The 26,377-nt window shown below is 47.9% G+C and overlaps 2 protein-coding genes across 5 annotated transcripts in view; one reads left to right on the top strand and one right to left on the bottom strand.

Annotated features, from left to right (window-relative positions):
- Positions 1-1,450: 1,450 nt before the first annotated feature.
- Positions 1,451-15,229, top strand: CC2D1B (coiled-coil and C2 domain containing 1B). 2 transcript variants are annotated; one of them, XM_032844105.1, is made up of 26 exons: positions 1,451-1,536; positions 2,317-2,440; positions 3,078-3,164; positions 4,770-4,914; positions 5,913-6,019; positions 6,396-6,554; positions 6,986-7,111; positions 7,280-7,439; positions 7,650-7,837; positions 8,010-8,085; positions 8,193-8,303; positions 8,384-8,514; positions 8,728-8,800; positions 9,006-9,136; positions 9,552-9,669; positions 9,754-9,926; positions 10,321-10,446; positions 10,949-11,007; positions 11,096-11,212; positions 11,515-11,588; positions 11,724-11,782; positions 12,001-12,052; positions 12,490-12,589; positions 12,756-12,846; positions 14,062-14,191; positions 14,422-15,229. In XM_032844105.1, the coding sequence occupies exons 3-25, from the start codon at positions 3,099-3,101 to the stop codon at positions 14,188-14,190; spliced, it is 2,571 nt and encodes an 856-aa protein (XP_032699996.1). In that variant the 5' UTR covers positions 1,451-1,536; positions 2,317-2,440; positions 3,078-3,098; the 3' UTR covers position 14,191; positions 14,422-15,229. The 2 variants fall into 2 exon arrangements, with proteins under 2 accessions (XP_032699996.1, XP_032699997.1); XM_032844106.1 differs by lacking the exon at positions 2,317-2,440.
- A 2,415-nt stretch (positions 15,230-17,644) lies between these two features.
- The window catches only part of ZFYVE9 (zinc finger FYVE-type containing 9), a 199,929-nt gene continuing 191,196 nt past the window's right edge, over positions 17,645-26,377 (bottom strand). For all 3 annotated transcript variants that reach the window (XM_032844103.1, XM_032844102.1, XM_032844104.1), the window contains 3 exons: positions 23,371-23,476; positions 21,243-21,419; positions 17,645-19,839 (listed from right to left, as the gene is read on the bottom strand). In XM_032844103.1, the coding sequence (XP_032699994.1) occupies positions 19,678-19,839; positions 21,243-21,419; positions 23,371-23,476 (445 nt within the window). In that variant the 3' untranslated portion in view covers positions 17,645-19,677. The remainder of the gene's footprint in view (positions 19,840-21,242; positions 21,420-23,370; positions 23,477-26,377) is intronic.

The raw sequence follows: 26,377 nt of genomic DNA, 5'->3' as shown, positions 1-26,377 counted from the left end.
TATTTGCATACTCTGAAATACCACAGAGAAGGGAAAATTGCTAGATGTGAATGAACCTTACAGATAGAGTTGAATAGAAAAAGAAGTTGTAGAATATATGTAGTGATACCAATGATACAATGTTACAGCTTGCAAAAAAATGCTGTAGATAGTAGAAATAAGGGAGTCGGTTTGTCTTTGGGCAAACGGTTGCAACATGAAAGGTGTAGGGTGGTTTCAGCTGTATTGTACTGTTTTTTCTTAAAATCGTGGTAGATACCTATGTATTTATGTCCCTTCACACAAAAAATAGGAAGTATATATTGAGTACCTACCAGGTACCATGCAATGTTCTAAACACCGGAGATAACTTTAAGGACAAATAGAAATGTCTGCCTTCGTGGAGCTTCCATTCAAGCAAATATGAGATATTGTATATCTCTTTGTATATATTAAATATTTCATAAAACAAAACTTACTAAAAAGAAGAAATATGAGAGCGAAACTTAAATTTTAAATGGTAAAGAAGACCTCTTTGAAAATGACCCAAAGGCAGTAAGAAAATGGAAAAGTCCTTTGCAGAAGTTCAGGATTAGGCGGGAGTGCGTTGGGGCGTTTGTTTCAGGTCAAGGTTCTCTGTATCACGCCTCCACCCGCCATTTCATCGTCCTAATCTCTTCGTGTTAAACTGTCTGAAGTGACTTCATGAAGAGGTGCCATCAACACTGCCTGTCTTAGGTACTCAACCTGCCTTCTCACTAGAAAAGATACATTCATGGGGCGCCTGGGTGGCTCAGTGGGTTAAGCCACTGCCTTCCTTCGGCTCAGGTCATGATCCCAGGATCCTGGGATCGAGCCCCGCATCGGGCTCTCTGCACAGCGGGGAGCCTGCTTCCCTTCCTCTCTCTGCCTGCCTCTCTGCCTACTTGTGATCTCTGCCTGTCAAATAAATAAATAAAATCTTTAAAAAAAAAAAAAGAAAGAAAAGATACATTCAATTGCTGAGTGATTCAGAAACAAACGGTGACCCCATTTTCATTTCTCTAGACTCTATTACAAAGACAATCCCCGCGCAGCAGGCTAGCAGGGGCAGAGGCTGCGCCAGGCCCGCCTCCACGCCGAGGGAGCGGGGCGAGTGTGAGCCCAGAAGCACCGTAGTGGAAATGAGGGTGGAAGCTTGGCAGCGAAGTTGTAAATGTAGGGGCAGGGGACGCACCTACTGCATTTGCGCAAGCAGCGGCACACCCCAAAACCGCCCAGCTATCGTCTCCGCGAGCATCGCGTTACCTGCCCGAAGGCGCCTGCGCACTGAAAACCTCACGCTTCGAGTCACCTGTTGAAGGTCACGCCCACCTCGTTTTGCGCATGCGTATTGCGCGCCTTACGGGCCGTGGAGTCACGTGTTAGAGCGCGAGCCGTCTCCTGCAGGGTAGCTTCCTGTCACGGCTGCTGCCCGCGCCGCCGCCGCCGCCGCCGCAGCCGCCGCCCGGGGGCAGCGGGAGCCCTGGGCGGTGCCAGGCGGGATCAGGCCCAGGCTGGTTTCGGATCTGGCGTGAGGTATGCAGCGTACCCAAACCCCGGCGAGGGGAGATACAGGGCTGCGGGGGAGATGGAGGCGCTGGGGCAGGGCGGCGCGTCCTGCGGCGCAGCAGTGGGGTCCCTTGGCTTCGCCTCCCCTGCGCCCTTCGCTGTCTTCTCTTTTGAGTCCCGGCCCAGCACCGACGCTCCCTGCCCGAAGCCTTGGAGCCGCAGACTCGGCCTGTCCGACCTCGTTTCTTCCCCGAGTCCGCTCATTTCGAGCCCCCGGCTCAGGTGACGGCCGGCCATTCCCCTAAGTCAGCGAACTCTGACGGCTGGAGTCACCCTGAGCGCCTCCTCCCGTGCGCCCACAGCCAGCTAACCTCGGAGCCCTGTTGATTTTACCCTCTAATTGTGAAATCCAGCCGCTTCTCTCCATCCCCGACGCCACCCCCGCTCTCCCCTCCGCTCTCCACGTTCACGGGGACCGTTGCGAGATGCTCGGTGCCAAGAAGGCTTCCAGCCTCCTCTTTCCGTCTGCAGCCAGAGGGAGGTTTCTCAATTGCCCATCTGGTCCCGTCACGTCCACTGCCCTCACGCCGGTGCCCAGATCCTTAGACTTAAAGGATTTCCCGTTTTGCCTCCTGTACGGATTGTCAGCTTCTTATGTGCTATTTCCCGTCTCACACTTTTATGCCCTAGTAATCCCAGGTCTTTAGCTTCTGCAGATCAAGTTGTTTCTCAGTTCGGAACCATTATCAGGTTGTTCCCTCTGGAATTCCATAACCCTTCCTTACCCCCAACTTTTTCATGACTCAGCACAAGCATCACTTTGTCCATGAAGCCTTTTCTCTCTGCTGGATAAGTGGCGGCTCCTGGGGATACAGGGCCCCTGCAGCAGCCCTGTGTGGTTTTAGTCCATTGTCAAGGCTGTCTCCACCATGTAAGTGCACTGTGAGGGCTGAGACGGTGTCAGAGGCATTCCTGCTCTTGCAGTGCCCAGCACACATTCTTTCACATAGTAGGTCCTGTGAAAGGTTGTGAGATATCTGAATCAGAATGCTGACTCAGATTTCTCTGGAGCAGAACAGTCCAATAGAACTTTCTGTGGTGATGAAAATGTTCAGCTGGCCAGTGGAAGCCACTAGTTGAACTGGATTTTAAATTTTAATTTAAAGTTGCCACATATGGCTACCATGTTTGACAACACAGCTTTAGAGCCTTTCTGAATCCTATCCAGCCTTGCACAAACCTGGTTCCTGAATCTGCCTTCCTGTGCCGCTCCCCCTCACTCAGGCTCTTGGGTTTAATCCACATTGGTCAGTCAGATTCAGTAAGTTCTTACTGTGTGTCCACACTCTCCACTTAAACCCATTAACAGGTGGGCCCCATCCCTTCCACCTCCCATGTTGCTTGCACCAGTGCTATGATTCCAGTGACAGTATTCCATCCTTTGGTGTTCAAGATTGCCTTTCTTCTCTGATTTGACAGTTTAGGAGCCACACCCTACCACACGTGGTGCTATTGGGGGTGGGGCTTTGTAGCCTGCTCCAGTCTGAGTCTCTTCCCCTCGCCATCAGACAGGTACCTAGGCTGTCAAGATGCCAGGGCCAAGACCTCGGAAAGGACCCCAGGCCAGTGGCCAGGGTGTGGCAGCTGCAAAGCAGGTATGGATATTGCCTCTTCCACTCCCAGGCCAGTCTGGGGTGGAGGGCTCTCTAGATGGCTTGATCACCTGTTTAGTTTCCCCATTAGTCCAGAGATTTTGAACAGTTCCTCCTGGAGTTGGGAGAGCTGTTAGAGACCCTCTGACTAGCCCCTGTCACCCTCATGTAGGGGAGGAGGTGTGAACTCTGCTGTGTTTCAACCCAGGCACCCTCCTGCCGTTGCCATCTCCATATGAGTGTTCTGAAGGGTTCAGGAGCCACAAAGTTTAGGGTGTTCTGGTGGGGTGTTATCACTGTCATGGGTTTCTCATTTAGGGCCATGATTTTGCTTGCCAGCCAAGGATGCCAGAGCTTGAGAACTGTGGCCACTGGAAGAGTTTTACTACTTAGGGACACAAGGCTATGGCCCAGGTGGGAGACAGAAATCTGCCCTCCAATCTGCTCCTTTTACTTCTTCTGGGCCCAGGGTCTCAGACTTCTTAGTCCGTTTTTATTGTCTTAAAAGAGGTGGGTAAGGGAGCTTGTGGAATAAAGACTGAAATCACAAAGACCTTTATTTTAAATGCTGTCTCTGGCACTTATAAGACTGTGTTTCAGTTTCGTCTGAGCATGGAAATAGAAATAGGGCAACCTTTTCCTAGAGTAGTCAAGTTCTTAGGGACAGAGTAGAATGGTGGTTGACGGGGTGGTGGGGGGAAGGGGAGTTGTTGAATAGGTGAAAAGAGTTCTGTGGATGGCTGGTGGCAGTGGAGTACAACAGCATGAAGGTACTTAATGCCACTGAACTGAACACTGGGAAATGGTTAAGGCGAGGGGCGCCTGGCTGGCTCAGTTGGTAGACCATGCAACTCTTGATCTCAGGGTCCTGGGTTCAAGCCCTATATTGGACATAGAGCTTACCTTAAAAAAATGGTTAAAGTGATAATTTTTATGTTACATGTGTTTTGTTTTTTAAAGATTTTATTTACTCATTTGAGAGAGAGTGTGTGTGTGCAAGAGCCGGGGGTGGAGGGAGTGTTGCAGAGGGAGAAGGAGAAGTAGACTCCTCACTGAGCAGGGAGCCCAATGTGGGGCTCCATTCCAGGACTCCAAGATCATGACCTGAGCCCGTGACCTAAACCAAAGGCAGACCCATAACCAGCCAAGCCACCCAAGTGCCCCTTGTTTTCTTTTAAGGTTTATTTTTAAGTAATCTCTACACCCAGTGTGGGGCTCGAACTCACGACCCCGAGATCAGGAGTCCCAGGCTTTTCCAACTGAGCCAGCGAGATGCCCCTGTTATATGTGTTTTACCACAATTTAAAAAAAAAAAAAAAAAAAAGAAAGACTTAATGTCTCAGGGTTATGGGAATTAATGAAAATAATCATGTAGAATGCTAAGTACATGCCTGACAGCTAGTACTCATCTGGTCTGAGTAATAATAATGGCAATGGTAGTCTTACTGGGTTGTTTACAGTCACTAGGGAGATAATTTTCACAAAGGCTAATGTAGGCTTCATTTTCCCTGTCCTCACCTTGGGCCTCACACATAATGAAGGAGCCTAAGACTGGCTCTGGGACTGGTCCTCATTGTGTGGTTCCTAAGAACCCTTCTCTCCTCGCAGCTGGGGCTCTTTGTGGAGTTCAGCCCTGAGGACATGCTGCTGGGGATGGAGGAGACTGAAGATGACGGAGATCTTGAGGCTGAACTGCTGGCCCTCACTGGGGAAGCAGGGGCTTCAGGCAAGAAACCCACAACCAAGGGGCAGGGTGAGTTTGTGGCACTGGGCTGGCCCATTGCTGGGTCCAGATGGGTTTAGGCAGATGGTAGAGAGGGTTCTCTCCTCACATCTGGGAGGATGTGAGATCACCTGGTCCTTCTGATATCCATCCTTCGGCAGCCCTCCCACCAAGAGGCTGTCTTGCCCTGCTCATACACCTGTGTGATGGAATCTCAGTCCTCTGACTGTGCCTCTCCACATTATGGACAGTCAGCAGTCTGATTCTCAGACAGACTCACCTCTCTGTCTTAGCCCTAGCCAAGGCCCATTACAGAGGAGGAGCTCAGCATGGACCACACTGAGCACATAATAAGTGTATAGAAATTGTGTTGAATGAATAAGTGGAATCCCCCTCCCCAGCCTGGAAGAGGGCAGAGGCCTGAAGCCTGGGAGGATCTGAGCGTCCCACCTTTGTTTTAGTGAGAACCACCCCCACCATCTCGTGCCCCTGAGATGAGGACAGTGGGAGATGCTGGGAAGGGCATCACTGGTCAGGGAGACCCATGGCCCTTACTTCTCTGTTGGTCCAAACACACTTTGGAGTTAGATGAGCCTGGGTTTGAATCATGGCTCTGCCATTTACGAGGATTGCAGTGTGAGGGAAATTAACATGGATATTATTATCAGTTCACTAATATAAAAAGGGGATAGTATTACCTATCTTGCAGAATTATCATGAAGCTCCATTGGACGTTAAAAATCTTTACATGTGCTAAAAGTGTGGTTGGGGAATGGATGGACAGGTCTATGAATAATTATGACAACAAAAAATGCCAAGAAGGGAGCATTCCCAGGAAGCTTCCCCACCTTTTCCCAGGGTCTTTTGAGCTGGGTCATAAGGAAAAGCAGGAATTTTCCAGGTGGGACTTTGGCTGTGGAAGGGAAGGAGGATTCTATTTGGGTGTGTCTTGCTGGCACAGTGGATTGAACACCCTCCTCATGGACCTTTTCTGCCTGCCCTGACCCTCTGTGACCCTCTTCCATCAGCCCCCCTGCCTATGGCCCACATCGAGAAGTTGGCTGCAGACTGTATGCAGGATGTGGAGGAGGAGGAGGAGGAGGAGGAAGGGCTGGAGGAGGATGCAGACTTGCTGGTGGGTCTGCCACGGTATCTGAGGGCTCTGTGATCAAGCCTGTGGAGGAGGCCTGGGGTTTGTTTCTGCATGTGTTCTGAGGTTGAGTGAGTGCCTTGCCCTTCTTGGGCCCATTTTCCTAACTGCAGTGTGAGACTGGTCTTTTTTGATGTCTGGTCTGAACTATGCATTCAGAGATTTTTCAGATTGGGAGTTTTCACTGTTTTGAAGGCTCTCCTTGGTCAGATTGAAGGAGTGTTTTGGTAAAGAGGACGCAGTGATAGGCACAGTGACTGATGCTGGGAAATACTGCTGGGGGAGAGGGTCCTTTATTCTCGTATGCTGTCATGGGTATGGCTCTGTGGTTCCCAAGCTCCTGAGACTTGTGTCTCCCCAGACTGAGCTGCAGCAGGTCCTGGGTGCAGATGGGGAGACTGGGCCCCTGGATGGTGATAAGACAGCTAGTCCAGGTGGCTCTGAAGAGGAGAAGGGACAGGAAGACACTGAAGCTCCAGTACAGACAGCTCTGCTAACAGCTTCGATCCCAGCAGCTCAGGTAAGTTCTGGAGGGATCCTGTGTGCCTCTGATGCCACTTTGTGTCTGTGTGTAACGTGCACGTTGCATGGCTTGCGTTGGAAGGCTGCAGTAACCCTTTCCAGGGTCCTCCTCCAGCAGCTTCTCCACGCAGAGGCAGAACATGAGAAACTGCTTGGTGGCTGGCCAGCCTCAAAGGCCTCTCTGTTCTCCCAGACCACCCCCTGCAGCCGTTTCCTGGCCTCCACAGATTGTCTAAGCCTCTGTGTTTTCCTCTGACATGGCCTCTGGCCTCTCCAGTGCATCTTTGCCTCCCACCTTGAGGCTTTTAGGCTCTTCCTTCTCCTTGAATCCAAGAGCTCCATTTTCTGGGGCAGCTTCCTTGCAGGGAGGGAGCAGCAAGGGCCTAGCTGGCCCTGGAGTGGCCATGCCCTGAACTGAAGTATCTACAGGCTGGAGGGCCTCGGGGGCTGCAGGCTCTTCTGGAGGATCGGATCCACAACTACCGGGAGGCTGCAGCCAGTGCCAAGGAGGCAGGTGAAGCAGCCAAAGCCAGGCGCTGTGAGCGTGGCCTAAAGGTGGGTTGGGTCTTGCCAGAGAGCAAGGCTGGGAGGAGCGGGGCTGAGGGCACTGGGTAAAGCAGCAAGGGGGAGGCTTCCCCATCAGCCTTGTGAAGGATTCCTGGCCTGTGTTCAAGCAGGGTTCAGACTGCGCTGGCTGCCTGAGCTTCTGGTTCTTTCCCTCAGACTCTGGAGGCCCAGCTGGCTGCTGTGAGGAAAGGCAGGAAGATCAGTGAGGATGAGATTCCACCTCCAGTGGCCTTGGGCAAGAGACAGCCTGTCCCCCAGGAAACAACTGACAGGAACCCAGAGGCAGATGCCCCAGCTCCCTTCACCGTGGAGCCAGGTATCTGGAGACATTTCAAGTCCTGGCCCAGTCTCCGAAGCCAGAGCTCATGGCCTGCTTCCCCATCCTGCCACACACTGTCCATTGTCATCAGTTGCACCTACTAAAAGGTCGTCACACCACCCACACCTGTAGGCACTGGGAACCCAGGGTGTGCACCTTCTTCTTTGACACTCATGCTCCTTCTGTGGGCTTTTTGTTTCTTAATAGACAAGTCCTCCCAGATGGAGACAAGTCTCTTGGGTGGTCCTGGCATTTCTGCCCCACCTGATTCAGACCCAGACCCAGACCCACAGGCCCTGTTGTTGGCTCGACAGAGAGAGTACAAATTGGCTGCCCTGAATGCCAAGCGGGCTGGAGACCTAGACCGTGCCCGAGAGCTCATGAGGATCGGGAAGGTATGACGTCTGACTCAAGCTCTTTGTGCAACCCCTTGTTTCACAGATGGGGGCAAGGACCTGCTCAAGGTCAAGCATATAGACTGAGCATGAGTGAGACTGGTCTGAGGGGGGAGTTTTTTCAGCAGAGAGGTTTCCAGGCTTATGCCCACACCTCCTTTTCCTACTGTAGAGATTTGGTGCCGTCCTAGAGGCCCTGGAGAAGGGACAGCCTGTGGACCTGAGTGCCATGCCCCCCGCGCCAGAGGGTCAGTATGGAGACAGTGGGGTGGGACCTGCTCAGGCTGGGATTGGGAAGTTTCAGGGCTGGGACTGGCCATGCACCTCCACCTCCACCTCTCTTCTGGGTCCCCAGATCTGAAGCCCCTTCCACAGGCTTCCAGAGCTCTCACAGCACCCTCAGCTGTATCCCCAGCAGTGGAGCGAGTGCAGCCAGTGATGGCCTCAGACACTCCAGCAGCCCCAGGTAGGATGGGATGGTGGAACTGTGGAGTGGGGACCTGGGGAGGGGCAGCAGAGCTGATGCCATCTCTTTTCTCCTTGAAGGCGTCCCTGCTGAGCCACAGACGGTGCTGGATGCCCTGCAGCAGAGACTGAACAAGTACCGGGAGGCGGGCACCCAGGCCCGGAGCAGCGGGGACGAGCGCAAGGCACGGATGCATGAACGCATTGCTAAGGTGGGCCCACAGCTGCCCTGCCCTGTGTCGGCCTGTCTCCCCGGGCGGCTGCTCTGTGTTGCTGCCGCTAGTCTTTGAGTCTCCATCTCTCTGTCTCTCTGGAGTTCCTGCTGCTTCAGGGGCTCTTTTTCCCTTTGGGGCTGCTTTCTGTCTTCCTCCCCGTGTGGAGCCTGCAGACTGCTACCCACTGTAAGGCCCTCCCTTCCCTTGTAGCAATATCAAGATGCCATTCGAGCACACCAGGCAGGACGGAGGGTTGACTTTGCCGAGCTGCCTGTTCCTCCAGGTGAGTGGGGCTCGGCCTAGGGGCTTTATGAGGAGGTCCCTGAGCAAGATAGGGGCAGAGGGAAAGATTTTCTCTCCTATCTGCCTCCACTTTGTGGAAGCCATCCATCCCAGCCATGGCCAGAAGACCCAGCTAAAGCCCGCAGCAGCCTAGAGCTTCCCCAAGGCCACCCTCCCCCTCTGCTAGCTGTCTCTGTCTTGCACAGGGTTCCCCCCCATTCCTGGCCTGGAGCCCACCACGGGCACCGAGGACGACGCAGTGGCAGCTACTTTAGCAGCTGCCCAGAAGCTGGTTTCCGCAGAGGATACAGCCCCAGCAGAGGAAAAGGAGGATGAGGTTTGGCTGAGGGCCTGAGACTCCAGGGGTTGGTTGGGGGGAAAATAACAGATGAGGGATAAACCCAGACTTGTTCATACTAACGAGCCCAGCAAGGTAGGTAAGCTTTCTAATATTTTACTAGGAAAAAATCGTGGCCAAGTGCACGCAGCTAGGAGTTAGTAGAGCTAGATTTAGACCAGCGTCTTTCAAACTCCAGGGCCCAGGTTCAGTCCCCATTACCCTGCTGTTTCCTACTGGGAAGGTTTTGAAGCTGCTTCCAGCTCTGAGATTCTCTAGGGTCCAGGAGGGAAAGCCATTCATTTCAGGTTATACAGCAGGTTAGTGCAGCATTAGGCAGAGAGCCCAGGTCTGGGAGCTGCCACAGCCTGGGCAGGGAGCAGATCCCCTTTGACAGCTTCCTGGGCACCTGCAGGATGAGTCCCCAGCCCAGGCCCCAGTGGCCAAGAAGCCAGCGAAGCCTGTGGTCCCTTCGTTCCGGGCTGTGCCTGAATCCAAGGCCTCAAGTTCTAAGGAGTCAGTGAGTCCATCTGGTGAGTTGGGAAGAAGAGGGCTGGAAGGGTGAGGGCTCTCGTGAGGGACAAGCCTGGCTCTAACCATTGTCCCTTATCCTTTAGTGCGGGAGCAGCTCGCATTGCTAGAGGCACGGAAACTGCAGTACCAGCGGGCAGCGCTGCAGGCCAAGCGTGGCCAGGACCTGGAGCAGGCCAAAGCCCATCTGAGGGTAGCCAAATGCCTCGAGGCTCAAATCACCCAGGTACGAGCTGGCCGACCTGTGGACCTCTCCAAGGTGAGTCTCACCTCATTGAGCAACAGGACTTCTCAGGCAGAGGGGACATTTGGCAGCCTTGACAGGGAACGAAGCAGCTACGTGGAGGGGGTGGGGTACAGCTAGGATAGGGTGACACCTGAGAAAGAGCTTGTTCCTTATACTACTCTATCCCATGGCCCAAGAGAGGCCAGGGAAGGCCAGACGGGCTGCCTGTGGTCAGAGGTGACAAGGCAGGGCAAGGCTAGTGGAAAGTGGAGCATTGTGGCAGCCTGGGATAGAATGGGAGGCAGTGAGTTCCCATCACTGGAGGTTAGCACTGGGGAAACATTTAGTTTAGATTTTGCGTTTGTTAGGCTCAGTAGAGGAATAATCTGACTCTTGGGGCCCCTGAGGGGCCTTGTGACCTGGGCAGGTGCCTTCACCCTTGACGGATGAGGAGGGTGACTTCATCCTCATTCACCATGAGGACCTGCGACTCTCCCAGAAGGCTGAGGAGGTGTATGCCCAGCTACAAAAAATGCTTCTGGAGCAACATGAGGTCAGTGGACTGCTTGTCTGTCTTCCGCTTTCTCTGCCCACAGCCCCTTCAGGGAAAGGTGTAGCGCACAGGTCAAACAGGCCTGGATTCAAATTCTAGTTCTTCTACTTATTGGTTGTGACCACAGGGAAAATACTTTGAAGATGGGAGCAAGAGAGAAGTGTGAAGGAAGATGGATGTGTGTGTGTATTTCTGTATGTGTATATCTGTCTGAACTGTTGCCTTTAAGTCTGTTTCTGAAGTGATGTTTCTGTTAGGTTTTGAGGGAAGAATAGGAATTTGCTAAGTGAATTCTGGGGAGTGGCTGTCCTCGAAAGAAAACAGCAAAAACTTGGGCAGAAAGGTGTGATAGAACTTGGGAACAGTGGCCTTGGAGTATGTGCTGGGGGAAGGAGGGCTGAGGCTACAGAAGAAGGTTGGAGCTTTCAGAAATCAGGCCTCAAATGCCAACCTAGACAGGCTTACTGTGGGCTCTGGAGTCACCCTAGGTCCTTATTTTCAGAAGTGTCTGCTGTTCTCCAAGCAGTTCATGCACCAGGGCAATGTGGCTGAGACTACCAGGTAAGTGCCAGGCCTGGGCCTGGAGCTTACTGGGTGGGGAGGAGAAAATGAGCCCTGCCATGTTGATGGGTCCACCCATCCCTGTCAGGTTTGAGAATCTCGCTCAGGACCGCAAGAAGCAGCTTGAGATCCTGCAGCTGGCCCAGGCCCAGGGTCTTGACCCTCCCAGCCATCACTTTGAATTGAAGACATTCCAGACTGTGAGGTGCCAAAGCCTAAGTGAAACTGTGGCTCCATGAAGGGACAGGACTGGGGAGGAGTGGGATGTGGTTGTCCGCCTGGGAGAAGCTCAGAGCTGTGGTGGCTGTGGAAGGAACTTCGGACTGGGGGTCACGTAGGTCTGAGGTCTGTGTATTGGCTCTGCTGCTGTTCTCCCAGACACGCTTTGCTTCCCTGGGCCTACTCTCCTGACCACCTCCCAGTGAGGCAGGCAGGCAAGCAGGCACTGGAAGAGGGGACCTTTTCCTACCACTCTCCTTCACTTTGTTCTTTTCTTCTTGGTTATAGGATCTTCTCAGAACTCAACAGTACAGAAATGCATCTGATCATTGTCCGGGGAATGAACCTCCCAGCCCCTTCAGGTAGTCCTAAGGCCTCGTCTGCTCCAGGCTCTTGCCCAGGCACTTCACCCCTGGCCAATAGAGAGGCACTGGCTCTCCCTTCATATCAAGCACAGGGCTCCTGGCTCCTCCTCCTGACCCCTTTCTTCTTCACAGGGGTGACTCCTGATGACTTGGATGCCTTTGTGCGGTTTGAGTTCCACTACCCTAACTCGGTGAGGTTCAGGTAGAGGTAGGATCCCCTGAACCCCCCCTTCTAGGACCCTGTGCTCAGTTTCTCTGCATTGGGAGGTCTGGCTGCTGGGAAGGGTTTGAAGACCCTTGAGTACATCCCTTACAGGGGGCAGTCACTTCCCTCAACACGGACTTATTTAGCCTAGAGCTCTTTGCCCTATAGAGCAACTATAGGACTTCTCCCACCTTACTGCTTTAGGACCAGGCTCAAAAAAGCAAAACAGCTGTGGTGAAGAACACAAACTCTCCAGGTGAGAACTGCTTTCTCCTCCCGCTCGCTTTCATGAGTGTGTGCAGCACTTTTGTTTTCAGAATGCTTTCGGGTCTTATCTTAGTTGGTTTACTCAACTTGGGAAGTAAGGCAGTTGGGGAAACAGGCTCAGGGAGGTAGAGGAACTTGCCTAGGGCCCCACAGCAAGGAGGTGGTAGAAATGGGACTTGGATCCAAGTTCTTCACATTTTGGTAGAATCTGTGTCTAATAAGAGTGCAAAAATTGTGTGGGCTTCCAAGGCCAGGACCTAGAAACTCTACCACCCTCTGGTGGCAGTTACTCTGAATTGCAGGCAGAGAGTGGCGGGGGCGGGGGGGGGGGGGGGTGGGGGGTAGGCCAGCTGTGAGCCTCTGTTTCCACTTCGTCAGGAAATCTTGGGAGCTCGAGCCACTTCTTGTCTTCTTCCATTTTTGCAGAATTTGATCAACTCTTCAAACTAAACATCAACCGAAACCACCGGGGCTTCAGGAGGGTGATCCAAAGCAAAGGAATCAAGTTTGAAATCTTCCACAAAGGGTGAGGCCCTGGTCAGTTATGCTGCCAGGATGGCTGGAAGGAAGGAATGGCTTCTGTTGCTGCCCCTACTGCTTCTCAGTTTTCCTGCAGTGGGCCCAGTTGTCTCAGTGCTGCCTTCTTCCCTGCTCTTCCTGGTCTGATAATCTGTTGATTCTTGGTTCCCCAGATCCTTCTTCAGAAGTGATAAGCTGGTTGGCACAGCCCACGTGAAGCTGGAGCGGCTGGAGAATGAGTGTGAGATCAGAGAGATTGTGGAGGTAGGATGGGCAAACCAGAGGGCTTGGCAAGTAAGAGCCAATATTCATTGAACAACAGTCCCTATTGTAGGTTTCTGGTGCCCATTCATTATAAGACATGCATAAAAGTGCTGTAGACTAGGCAAGGTACTCCCTTGCCACAAATGTAGAGATCGACAGGGTTTGAGAAAATTCCATAGCAACACTGGACAAGTAGTAGTGATACTCTTTCCGCAATACTCTGAGTCACCTAAGTTCCCAGGGATGGTGGATTAGAGGGGTTTTAGGGATCTGAGAGTTGCTGTCAATTTCGCATGCACAAATTCCTAGGTTTGGTGGGGGCAGAGTTGTGTTTGGGGCAGTTGTCTAGCAGCGTGATGAAGTGGAACAAGCTCTGGGCATAAAGCTAATAAGTAGTTCCAGATTGGGGACCCCTCCAGAATGTAGGTAGTCTGTGTTTAGGAATTGGCTCCAGACAGCTCCTTAAACTCATTGAACTCACTGAATTTCACAGGCAGGGGCTCTGAGAGCTTGTTTCTGATGGGAGGACACGAAGGTCCAGCGAGAAGTGTGTTCCATAAGCACATATATTCATGCCCCTGGCAGGCCTCAGCCCAGATCCTTACTGATGCCTTTGTAGGCTGGGGCTTTCCCCACGACGTGTGCCTTCCCCCACTCCTGGCCTGTCTCAGGGGAGACGTTCTCAAGCAGAGCCTGCTCTGTATTGGTCCTGCTGCAGGCGGGTGGGCTGCTTGAGCCCGTAGCACTGTTTAGTGCTGCAGCTTCCCAGGCTCAGGCCAACAGGGAAAGCAGTGTAGTGGGCGAAAAGAAACTCTTTGCCTGGGTTCTAGTCCCAGCCTTGCCCCACAGTGGCTATATAACCTTACCACTCACTTCATTCTGCACTGTGAAGTGTGGGCTTGGGCTTGGTGGTTTTCAGGCTGTAGCTTGAAGCCAGACCATTTTTCCCAGGAGCTGCCATGGGGAAACTGAGTGGACAGAGCTCTGGGTTTCTCATCTCCAGAGCATTGATTTTTAGTCAGACTTACATGTTACTTTTTGTAAGACAACCTAAAACCACCAAGAAGCAGGACTGCAGGGTGGTCGCAAAATGGAGACTCCTGTGTCGGCACTGCAGGACACTCCTTCCTCTCCTGACTTAGGAGCCTAGGGAGCTGTGTGCTCCCAGCGCCTGCCCCCTCTTAGTCACCATTTCTCTCTCTGTGGTCTTCACAGGTCCTAGATGGAAGGAAGCCCACTGGAGGCAAGCTGGAGGTGAAGGTGAGGCTGCGGGAGCCTCTTAGTGGCCAAGACATGCAAGTAGTCACTGAGAACTGGCTGGTCCTGGAGCCCAGGGGCCTGTAAGGTGGGCAGCTGCCTGAGTCCTTGAACCTCTGCCCTTAGATTCCAGTATTCCCTTTTCTCTCATCTGTATGGATAACCAAGAGGCAAAACTTGGGTAGGGCTTGGGATAAGTTTATCATGATCCTCAAGAGAACTGGAGATCCCAGATCTGTCTGCAGGAAATCTTCTCTAAACTCTTCGCATGTTCACTGTGGTTTAGACTTACTACATATGCTTTGTGCCCTTGTGCAGGAGACCATCCATCTCGGGAGAGGAGACAGGCCAGCGACTGTGTGCGGGAACATACTTTTCCCAGGCTTTGTACATAAGGAAGATGCTGCTACACAAGCACCAAAGATCTGTGAAGTATGTGCATTACTGATCACACAGCCCTGGCCTTTCCTGTTGCTGGCCCCTCCCTGGGCCTCCACCACAGCAGGCTGGATTCCAGGAGTCCCTTCCCCCTTCCACTGCCTCCCTTTCCAGCAGGGCAAAGGTAGCCTCATTGCTCTATGCCATGGAGTCTTCTGTCCCCTTAACCTTGTGTAGCAACTGTGTGTAGCTTAACCCCAGCCCCCAGTTGCAACATTTTTGGATGTGCCTTTAAAAGATCTAACTAAGGGATGGGAGAACTTGAGGGTGATCGGGAATGCCCCCCCAGCCTAGGGTGGGGGCAGGGTTCCGTGACTCCACTTGGTCAGTGGCAGCCTGTCCCACTCAACTCAGTTTACCCCAGCTGTGCCTGTGCCTTGGTTCCTGACTGCTGCTGCCCTAGCCTCCCTGCTTCCCAAAGCTCGCAGTAGAGGAGGGAAGGGACATTCGGGAATGTGATGCTGGGAAGTAAGGGCAAGGATGCATCTTGGGTTTGGTCCATGCACCTAAGACTAAATGACTGTTAACTGGAAGAAAAAAAAAAAAAGAAAAAAATATAAATATATAATTTTATCTAGCTGTTTTTATTTAAGAAAGTAGGTGTAATTCATTATGGGATTTTACATTCTATATGCAGAGTAACTATCAAAGTCCTGAATAAAAGCTCTATTCCCTGTCACCTTTAAAAGGCAGAGTGGCAGTAATTGTTAATTGACAGAAACTGCTGCTGTGGCTTCCTCTCTGAAGGAAGCATAGGTCTTCTGCTGATCACCTACAGAAATACCTTAGTTGCTTCCCAAGAAACTCTCCTTTGGCTTTTTCTGAATGGATGGAGACAACGGAGGGGTTTGTAGTTACAATAGATTTAGATTTAATATTCAAAACTGCAATATTCTACATGTCTTAGAAATAAACATTTTTTTTTCCTCTTCCTTTTTTTGAAGCATTAGGTTCTACAAAGCATTCCTCAGTATTTTTTAAAGGCTATGAGTGAAGCAAATACATTCAGCTCACTGGTCACTATGCATAAGCACAGCTCAGGGTCTGAGCTGTTTGTGTCTTTCCAGGATAGGGCTGGACCATGCTTCCTGCCTTAAGAGCAGAGCTGTTCATGGGTAACAGAACAGGAATGACAAAGGACTTATTTTCTAAAAGTTTTCTGGCCAGTCTTACTTACCTATCAGTGAACTACCAAAATTTCTACAGATGTGAGAGCTAACACTAAATTGCAGTCATATCTGTGTGTCAAGCAGTAATCTAGATTGAAAAAGGTTGTTATTAGCCTTTACAAGGTGGCCTAGAGCAAAGAGGGGTGGTCAGGAGGATTCCTGCCCTAACCTAGTCTTCCCCTAAGGGTTTGCACCCCACCCCATGCTTACTAAGGGGCCAGATAGACAGTTGTGATTATCCTCAGAGGTTCTAACCAGGCTTAAGAGTTTTTAAATTCACACCTCTGCTGGAAATGCCCTATTCTAATTTGGTAGTAGTTTTCTGTGCCTCAGAGATTTCCCTTCACAACCTGTTTAACATCAGTCCGTTTTATTACCCTTTGCTTTTGGAAAACAGAACCTCTAGGCTGAGAAAGGCAAGACAAAGCCGCCCACTGGACTTGGAAACTGAGATTCTTAAAAGGCCTTTGTTGCACCCAAAGCATGCAGGGGTCATGGCTGGTGGGAGGAGCCTGCCCAGCTTCCTTGTCCTAAGATTTGTCTTAATGCAGCTCCCAGACATCAGAGATCTGTGACTTACGGGCAGCTGGGAACAAGTCATAACCCAAAAATTTTTACATTTTAAATTCTCTTTTTCAATCTAGTGCAAGACATAAGTTCTTCAGCATTCATGAACTGAATAAAATACGGGAGAAATTTATCTTTTTTAAAGAAATTTATCTTATTAAAAGGGCAAAATATTTGTGACCTTAACATCATTTTCCTTTCTTATAGTACCATTGTGAAACCCACATTGTTACTTCCAGATGCTGAGCATGTTTCCTAAATATTGTGGGTAGCTCCGAAAAGATCTTGTCCCTTAAGGTAGCTCCTCTTAGGATGAAACTGTGGGGCTGAAATTCGTAGAGCCAGGGAGCTTGGACCTGGTCCAGCTCCATCACAGACAGATACTTCCTTCTTAGGGCCTCCGCTTCCCCAGCTCTAAAGTGGGCATTATCATTCCTACTCCACTCCTCAGCCCTTCTGGCCACATATTGACTCCCTAAAAATCTCATTACATTATTAAATTAGAAACCACTACGACAAACATACTACAGAAACAATGTTCAGCAGATTGCCTGATGACTGAAACACATTAAATGCAGAAATTATTCCCCAGGGATTAGTTATGATAGAAGTCAGTTCATTTGGAAATTTTGGGCCCACCAGCATTCAGGAACCATAGTAGGTGAGGGAAGACACTAGATGGGAGCCTACACAGGACAAAGTCCCATATTTCTGTAGCCCTGGAGACTAACAGGTGCTCAGAATGTGTTGATAAAAATACCTAGAGAACCTACATTGCCTAACATTTGGTAAGAATTCAATCAATATTTTTAAAATATTTAGTAAGTTACCAGACTGGCAATTATTTTCTTTGTAAGGAGCTTTATAGCTCAATCTTTATGTTCTAGAAATATTTCACTTATTTAGAAATGTGGGTTTCAACCCTCTACTTTATATCATTCTTACAATATACAATTTATAGAAACAGATAAAACAAGGGAAAAAAGTAAACCAGCTTTGGTAACTTTATGCTCAACTCCACAAGATGATTTTACTAAACAAAGGATATTTTATACAATTGAGAATGGCCTTGACTATGCAGGGCCAGAGCTTGTCCTTAGTGGAATTCAAAAACTTGCACTGATCCAAAAGAAACAGCTACATGCTACATGCAGCATGTACTGAGCATGAAGGTAAACTCTCATAGGAAAACGGAACCAGCTCCTGTAGAAGCTCTGAACTTCTAAGATATATGTAGACCATACTGGATGTTATACCCCAAACACATGCCCCTATTAAGTGTTTCCTGTTCTGTCAGGTTTGGTGGGTGATGGTTCTGGGGTTCAGTCCTTACATGTTGGTGTGCTCTAGGCATCTGCTTTTTTTTTCCCTTAGAAGTTCTGAGTACCTCTGAGTCTCCGGGAAAGGTCACAATCACAGAGCTCTTTAGCTACCATCAACAAAGCCTATGGAGAGACAGAGGGTAGAATGTGAATCCTCCCCCCACCACCATGGAAGAGGGATGAACACACGTACAAGGCCAGGTCTCTGGGCCTCTGTTTGGAAAACTGCTGCTCTGTTGTAGTTCCACAGCCTGTGACTGCCAAATGCTAAGCCCAACTCTAGGTGCTGGAAAAGATTCTCACTGCCCCAGAGGCCTGCATTAACTTCTAGGGGATTTTTAGTGCTATGCTTTTAGGGATGGACTGACTCCTGTTTGGCCAGAGCTTCGAAAAGATGGCAGTGACAAAGGAGTTGCCCTAGTCCAGTATTTTCCAAACCAAGTTGTGAAATCCATTTGGTTCATGACTAAAAGCAATTTTAACAGAGAAAATGATCACATATATTACATATATTAAGGGTAAACCGTATTTTGGTTTCTGATGCCACTCCTACTAAAAGAAAGCATGGCTGATTTGAAATTTGAGGCAGGGTAAACAAGATAAGCTGAGAACATGTTCTTAGGTCAGAAAAGGAAGTGTTCAAAAAGAAAATGGTAGGAGCATATCACAAGGATGTAGGAGCTAGCTTGAAGGGGCTCTCTCTGGCCAAAGCTGAGACCATTTGAGCACCAAAATAATGAATCAGAGCTACTCAAAAAGTGATCCATGGGTCCACAAGGAAAATTAAATGAATGAATAGGAGAAGAGGAAGGGCTTTTGCTGACAGATGACCAAGCATAACTGCTAAAGAATGCCAGGAATGCACAAACTGATTCTAATTATGAGAAAGCACAAAATGAGGCATTCTCTATTAAAAAATAGGATGGGGGAACCTATACTCACCACAAATACTGATGCCATAAAGGTGAGTCAGGGCAGCTACTTGCTGAGTCTGATCCTAGGCTGGAAGCTTTACTGGACAGAAAATGCTCCGAAGGATTTGACTGGACAGATGCTAGGTTCAAAGATCCTATTAATATTAAATTGACTGAAGTTGCAGTTATGCAGGATAACATTATTTTTAAAGAATTAAACATTATTGAGGAGTATATGACTATGATATATGCAACTTATTCTCAAATGCCTTAGTCTAGGGAGAAGGAGAAAGAGAAAGCTAGAGCAAATGAGGCAAAATGTTAATATGTACATAGGAGAATCTTGGTAAAGTGTATGTAGGGTTATTTTATCTGCAATTTCCTTGAAAGTTTAAATTATTTCTCAATGAAATATTTTTAAAATGCCTCTAGTGTAGAACTAAAACTGCCTTGAGTGTATTCTGTCAGTTTTCACAGAAAGGCCCACTTCAATGCCTGCCATTCACTCGGACAGATGCTGAGCAGTCCTGAATTCAGCTCTGCTATCCCAGTGACCTCACTTACACTGAGTCGCCCTCCTTGGATGGAAGAGATGATCCACTGGATCTCTGATTCACTTCAGTGAATAATCTGATAAAAAACAAACAAAAATCTAGGTGTGAATTCTACGTGAAGTCACTGTGATGTAAGTGGGACAGAATCAGTGTGGAAGTCTCCTTTTTTGTATCAATTCTGTACAAAGATTGCAAGACCAATGCTTCTTTTTTTTATTTCCCCTCTGCCCTCCCAACCACATCCTTGGTGATGGTTGTACCCACTTGAGCATTTCTGAGCACAAGACCATAAGTAAATCTTAAAAGAGAGGAGCAGGATTTTTGTCTACAGTAATGGAAGGGGTTAGCGGCAAGGATAGCATAACTTGTGCAGTAACAGAAGCTGCCCAGATCTTCTTGGTGGACAATGCATAGAAGACTCAGAATTATGGAACATCTGTCCCCCCGACCACCCTCTCCCACCCCTGCCCCCAAACCCCCACTCCCACCCCACCCCCCCTATTTAATAGTGTTAACAAAAGCTTAATCTTCCAGTTCTAAAGTGCAAATGATTTGGGTATGACTGCTGTTGCAACAGGTCTGAACAGAAAAACAATGAAGTCCCCTCTGTCTATGCGATGTTTTCCAGAATATAAAAGATGAGTTCCATGACGATGGGGCCCTCACTGAGCTGGCAGGCCCCTCCATGGATCACCGGCACCAGAGCGCTGTCCAGATCATTCATGTATTGGGAGGGAAGGGGCTGGCCATTGCTTCCTGCTTGGTAGCCAACCTACGGCACAGAGAGAAGGGGATGACAGGTTACTGGACAGAGAAGGCTGGGGGCCAAGGAGGCTGAGCTGGAAAGGAGATGTCCTTGGCCACGGGGTAGACACAGCAGTGAACACAAGGTTCTCCTTACCTTCCCTGAATTGTCATTTATTATCAGCCCGTCATGTATTCATCCTAACTTCGCCACTGGGTAGCTGAGACCTTCGGCAAGACACTTAACTGGTTAAGGCCTTAGTCTCCCAGGAAAGGGCAGGGGGCAGCACCCCCAGTATGGAATGTCCAGCAGTATGGGATGTCAGAAACGATACCTGAATCTTTGGTTGTGGAAATTAAAATGAGAGATATACAAGGTACAACTAACTCCCTAACAGCAGGACCTGAACATCTGTTCTCCCATCCATTCATGCACCCACAAGCCATTTTCTGAGCACCTACACATACACGGATTCAAAGATGAATATAACAGGGCCCCTGCCCTCAAAAGGCTCACACATTTAGCAGAAAATTGCTTGTTCTTTAATTGTTTTATGTAAGGCAATTCTCCAACCGGGTTATCAGTATCATTCAAGAAAGGACCAGGAGACCTCATTTGTATTATCCTGATACGCTTATAAGTACTGCACTGGTCAAGACCTTAGGTAGAAAATAAATACATTGACTGATGACTAGGTAGGAATTGGGACCCGATCATAACCTTTCACATTTCCCTGATAGTGACACAACTCTGCATTCAAGCATGAGCAGTGGGACATGTCACAGGGATCCAAAATCCAAAAAAAAAAAAAAAAAAAAAGATTAGAATATAGGCTCACAGGAGAGAGACACTGGGACAAGGAATTGTGGGGGGGGCAGATTGTTACTACAAACAGCATACAAAAATAGTAAGTAAGACAGGAAGGGAAGCCTGGCCATAGGAGACCCGAGCTGACAGGAAAACTAGTGGGCCAATGTATCTAGTCCTCATCCTCTGACAAGAGGGGAAATGCGGACAGTCCTACCTTGAGGACTACGGGTGCAGAGGTCTGTCAGTAGAAGCCTGCTGCAACTGGATTGAGAAAACAGGATACGGGACAGCGTGGGACCTGCTGGCTCAGGGCAGAATGATTCCTGAGGGGTGGAACTGGGAAGTCTCAAAGAGGAGCACTGATGCCATCCACACATGGGTGGCAGGTCCTCAACACACTTCCCCTCCTTACCCCACACTCACAGTGGAGTCCCTGGAAGACAGTGAGGTGAGGAAGCCGAGGTTGAAATGGTTCAGCCAGTCTCACCAGGCAGCACATCTGGATACATTACTAACAGAGGGAAGGCCATCAAGTTTTCTTGATGCAGGAAAATTCACATGTCAGAAAATACAGACCCTGCTCAAGCCCAGCTTCCAAGGCTACTTAAGACTCTTCTTACCTGGTCTGAGTCAAGTGTCACACGAAGTCCTAGTTTAGTCATTCCATCTTCCTTCAAAAGCTTAAGGTGGGGACAGAGAGCAAGGCAAAAAGCCTTGGCAACATGCTCAGTCAATCGGCTATGATCGGCAGGATCACTCAGGCAACTGTGCTGGTCATCATTTTCTAGGAAAAACACCTGTTTCCCAAACAAGAGACTTTAGCCTTGTGCCCAGAAGATGTGGGGAAAAAACAAGTGCATGAGCCCACTGTGTATGAGCACCCTGATCCCCTAAGATGTGCAGGAAGACATGACCTGCCTATCTCTCTGGTCTTGGCCATGGTCATAATGGTATGTTCTACTGAGAACCAGAAAAGGCTTACATTTGGCATTGTGTATTTCTAAAAGGTAATCCTTTTATGTAGACAATCTTCTGCAAAAATCTTCTTAGAATCTAGAAGAGCTCTTACAGATTATGGGACCCAGCCCTGTCATGTTACATATCACTAAGAGAAGTGAGTTGCTCAAGTGCACAGAAGTCCTCAGAGGCAAGGCCAATTCAAGAATCTAAGTCTTTGGGCTTGCATCACAGAGTTTTCTTGTCACAAGGCCACGCCGCTGATGAGGTCAGAACTGTGCTAGTGTCCTTACAGCAAACTGAGCAGTGCACTAGGCACTGGACAGAATCAGAAGCACAGCAAAATTGGAACTGATAGTCATGAGTACTAGTCACATACAGGAGGGTCATGAGCAAGTCCTTTAACTTCTTAATGCCCAAATATGCCTTTAAAACAGAAAGCCCCTGTCCTTCATTATTGTAATATGATACAAAAGCATAATATAGAAGATACAGATATGCAAACACACAATGCTTATATATACCACCCCATGGCTTACTGCTAAGTGGCTTATACTAAGTACTACAACGGGGGCAGCCCGGAAGCCCCTGCACTAGTGAGAATAGCACCACAAAATGATGGGCAGAGCTCCACAGTGGGCATCATAATAAGACTTCTGGCCCCTGCTCTGCCAGGCCTCTGTGCCTGTTTTCTCATTATGCAAATGAGATGGGTCACACTGCTACCTCACCGGATTACTGGGGAGCAAAAAGAAGGGAGAAGAGATGAAACTACTCGTAAGTGATAACGAGTTTCACATGGCCCAGACTCTGCACTACTTGAAATCTGTCAAAGGGACAATCATTACAAAGCAAGCTGCTGAGACCACCGAGCTGCAATGTGAAAACACTGAGTCTGGTGATGTGAAGGATAAGTTACTTGGAACAAAAGGTTGAGAAATGGAGAACAAGGTTCTAGTCTCTTGCTCTCATGAACCCGCTGTGTGAACTTGGGTAAAGCATCAAACCTCTTTTAGCCTGAGTTACCTTGTGTGTAAAATGAAAAAGCTAGGAGTCGAAGAATTTTTTTTTTTTTAATTAAGACTTTTAAAGCTGCAAGGAATTCTAGAAGTCTTACCATTTAATGTTTTATTTTATGGAGGAGTATAACGCAGGTTCAAAAGAAATTAAGAGACCTACAATCTACGCATTTATTCTCAGAGAATAAATTTCCTGATTTGTCTGAGATGTACATACATACAGCGTCCCTGCTAACTCCTGGTTAGCCTCTCATACAGCTTTCAGGAAAGGGAACGTACGGTGGAAAAGAACTTGGGAGTTGGTTGAATCTGGGTCTGATGCAGAACTTTGCCATTACTCACTTGCCTTGTAATCCTGTACAATTTACTGAGTCTCTGAGCTTTAGTTTTCTTATTGGTGAAATAAGCCCATTTTTAAGACTGTGTTACCTAAGAAACTTTTAACTGTGAGTACAGCATAACCAGCCCAGCATTCTGAAGAATATAGCACAGACGGTATATACTATTCAGAGAAGCGTCCTTCTTGAATTCTAATGCAAACGAATCTCTCAAAGCTTGTTAATAAAAAGGAAGAGAAATCAGATTGCTTTAGGCTGTACTTGGTGGCATTTCTTCCTGGTGAGCTAACACAGGCCAGAGGAAATTGGAGTATCGAAAGTAAAGAGATATTTTCTTTTTCTTAACCCTCCAGAATCAGCCCACAGTGTGTCTCTGAACCTTGCAAAAAGTTGTACTCAAAGGGGATCAAGGATGCCAAGTTTCATTTCCTTACCTCTGTCCATCTGATGACTTTTCCATTTGCTTTATACTCTGATCCATGGAATATCTTCACACTTGTTATAGACTCCATGGACTTCCCATCTATAGGACTTATAACACTACAATAGAGGCAAAGGAAAGAGATGGAAGCAGCTCTTGAAGTTAGAAGAACCACTTTTCTTATCAAGTCTTGCTACTAATTACACTGGGTGCTTTGCTGAACACATCTCAGCAACAGATCATGGTAAGAGACACTGCACAAAAATGTACATGAAGAGAGCTCTCATGGGAGGGGCCTCTGAACTGAAATAATTCAAAAAACACATATTAAAAAAGAGCCATAATTCCAGGAGTTTGTTCTTGCAATGTAAAAAAACTATTCAAACCTGCTCTCTTCTCCCAGCATTCCTTCCCAAATTCAGTGAGTGCATGGCCACCCATCCAATCTCAAGGTCCCCTCTGCTGTCACATACTCTGCTCCTAACCATAATAACATTCACACATCTGCCTCACAAATGAACTTCTTCAGGGGAGGGAATATGATACACTCACCTCTGTATGCTGTATTCCCAGTTCTGACACACTGCTTGGAATGTAGGAGTTTAATAAATATTTATTGATTAAAAGAATTATTTGACCAAGTATGTTAATTATAACAATGCTGGTGTAAGCTCATGAACAAGTATTTATATCATTATTACAACAAATACCCTTCAGTGGTAAATTATCTCTCCTAGATTCCTGAATGGAAAGGCCATTTTTTATAGTCATTTCCTCTCCAAAATATAGCAAGTATAAATAGGTAGAGATTCACACTCACTCTGATGAGAATTCAAAATAATTGTCACAAAGATTCCAAACTCTTCCTAATAATTTTCAAACCTGTTTTTTAATCTCTATGTAAAAAGATCAAATTGAACTTAAATTTCAGTATCAAGGACTCATTTCATTCACCTGAATTATAATTATTTAAACAACACTGAAATTAATTTCTAACTCATGAAACAACAGTTAATCAAAAAAGGGCATTCCTGGGGTGCCGGGATGGTGCAGTGGGCTCAGGGTCAGACTCTCGGCTTCGGTCATGATCTTGTAGTTGTGAGATTGAGCCCCACGTTGGGCTCCATCCCCAGTGCGAAATCCACTTCAGATTCTTTCTCCCTCTCCCTCCTCTGCTCCCCTTCCCCACTCATGTGCTCTCTCTCCCTAAAATGAATAAATAAAATATATTTTTTAAAGGGCACGCTATTGATTAGAGTATTTTGAGAGGGATACCCAGACACAGAGGGACGAGCTGGAAAACATTCAATTTATAGACTACACACTAAACTGAATTCGAGAGTCTTCCCTAACTGGTTCTTGTCCTGTTTTCTAAGATGCTACCACTGGCACTTACTGTAGGAAGGGGCAACCTGCTTGTTATTAGTTACTGATACCTTATGGCATCAGATTTTCAGATTATCAATTATTTGATCTAAATAACCATGTTAATTTCCAACTATAATAGAGAATTCAACACAACTTGGTTTTGCAATTAAAATTTCCAGTGAAGTATGAGAAGATAAAGGGCTATTTGTAAAATAGGCACGTGTACTCATTGGTTTAGAAATTGCTTTTTTTGTTCAATAACGAAAGTTTAAGAGATTTTTTAAAAATCTGGTGTGCCGTGTTGTAAATGCTCTCTATTTGCTTTTGCTCCTGCCATTCTCTCAGACTGGAATGCCCACTCTGCCACAACTATGTGGCAAATACCTACTCATCCTATCAGATTCAGCTCAATCAGTACTATTTCTCTATGAAGGTCTTCTTGAATATTGCCCGAGCACCTCCACCAAGGTTCTTCTTTTCTCTCTTATCTTTACTGTATCCTACAGAGTTTTCTATGAGCATCTTCCATACTTGGAGCCCTTACTTATAACTATCTTTAAAACCAGACTGAACCACTTATCAGCAGGGAGTTTGTGGAATTTGTTTTTGTACTTCCAGAGACCTAGACATAGAACTATTGCCTGAGGCAAGAAGGGATGGACTGGATGGTAGAAAGTTGAATAAAATGAGTTATGATATATTCATTCAATCAATCAATTTTTTAAACACCTACTCAGTGCCAGACAGTGTTTTAGGTGTTGGTGATACAGCAATAAATAAACCAGACAAAAATCCCTGCCCCTGGGCTGCCTGGGTGGCTTGATTGGTTCAGCATCTGATTTGGGCTCAGGGTCCTGGGACTGAGTCACACATTGGGTTCCCCGCGTAGCGGGGAGTCTGCTTCTCTCTCTGCCCTGACCCTCGCCACCTGCTCTTGCTGTCTCTGGCTCTTAAATAAAATCTTTAAAAAAATTTAAAAAAAAGTCTTTAAAAAAATCCCTTGGGCGCCTGGGTGGCTCAGTGGGTTAAGCCTCTGCCTTCAGCTTAAGCCAGGATCTCAGGGTTGTGGGATCAAGCCCCGCATCGGGCTCTCTGCTCAGCAGGAAGCCTGCTTCCTCTTCTCTTTCTGCCTACTTGTGATCTTTGTCTGTCAAATAAATAAATAAAATCTTTAAAAAAAAAAATCCCTATGACAGATGCTGGCAAGGATGCAGAGAAAGGGGAACCCTCCTACACTGTTGGTAGGAACGCAAGCTGGTGCAACCACTCTGGAAAACAGCATGGAGATTCCTCAAAAAGTTGAAAATAGAGCTACGCTATGACCCAGCAATCGCACTACTGGGTATTTAACCTAAAGATACAAATGTAGTGATCCAAAGGGGCACGTGTACCTGAATGTTTATAGCAGCAATGTCCACAATAGCCAGACTATGGAAAAAACCTAGATGTCCAACAACAGATGAATGGATAAAGAAGATGTGGTATATATATACAGTGGAATACTATGCAGACATCAAAAGAAATGAAATCTTGCCATTTGTGACAATGTGTATGGAAGTAGAGGGTATTATGCTGAGCGAAATAAGTTAATCAGAGAAAGACAATTATCATATGATCTCCCTGATATGAGGAAGTTGAGATGCAACATGGGG

Source organism: Lontra canadensis, unplaced genomic scaffold (genome assembly GCF_010015895.1).
Source record: "Lontra canadensis isolate GAN:19392208 unplaced genomic scaffold, GSC_riverotter_1.0 scaffold148, whole genome shotgun sequence".
In the NCBI taxonomy this organism is placed as follows: Eukaryota; Metazoa; Chordata; class Mammalia; order Carnivora; family Mustelidae; genus Lontra; species Lontra canadensis.
Note: the sequence above shows the minus strand (reverse complement) of the source record. Positions and strands in the feature narration are given on the sequence as shown.

Excerpts from the sequence above, each read along its gene's own strand:
- CC2D1B (XM_032844106.1), top strand. The coding sequence starts at position 3,099 with ATGCCAGGGCCAAGACCTCGGAAAGGACCCCAGGCCAGTGGCCAGGGT. Across the intron at positions 9,137-9,551 it reads CAGAGGAAAAGGAGGATGAG|GATGAGTCCCCAGCCCAGGC; the intron begins GTTTGGCTGAGG and ends GGGCACCTGCAG. Across the intron at positions 12,590-12,755 it reads TTTGAAATCTTCCACAAAGG|ATCCTTCTTCAGAAGTGATA; the intron begins GTGAGGCCCTGG and ends TTGGTTCCCCAG.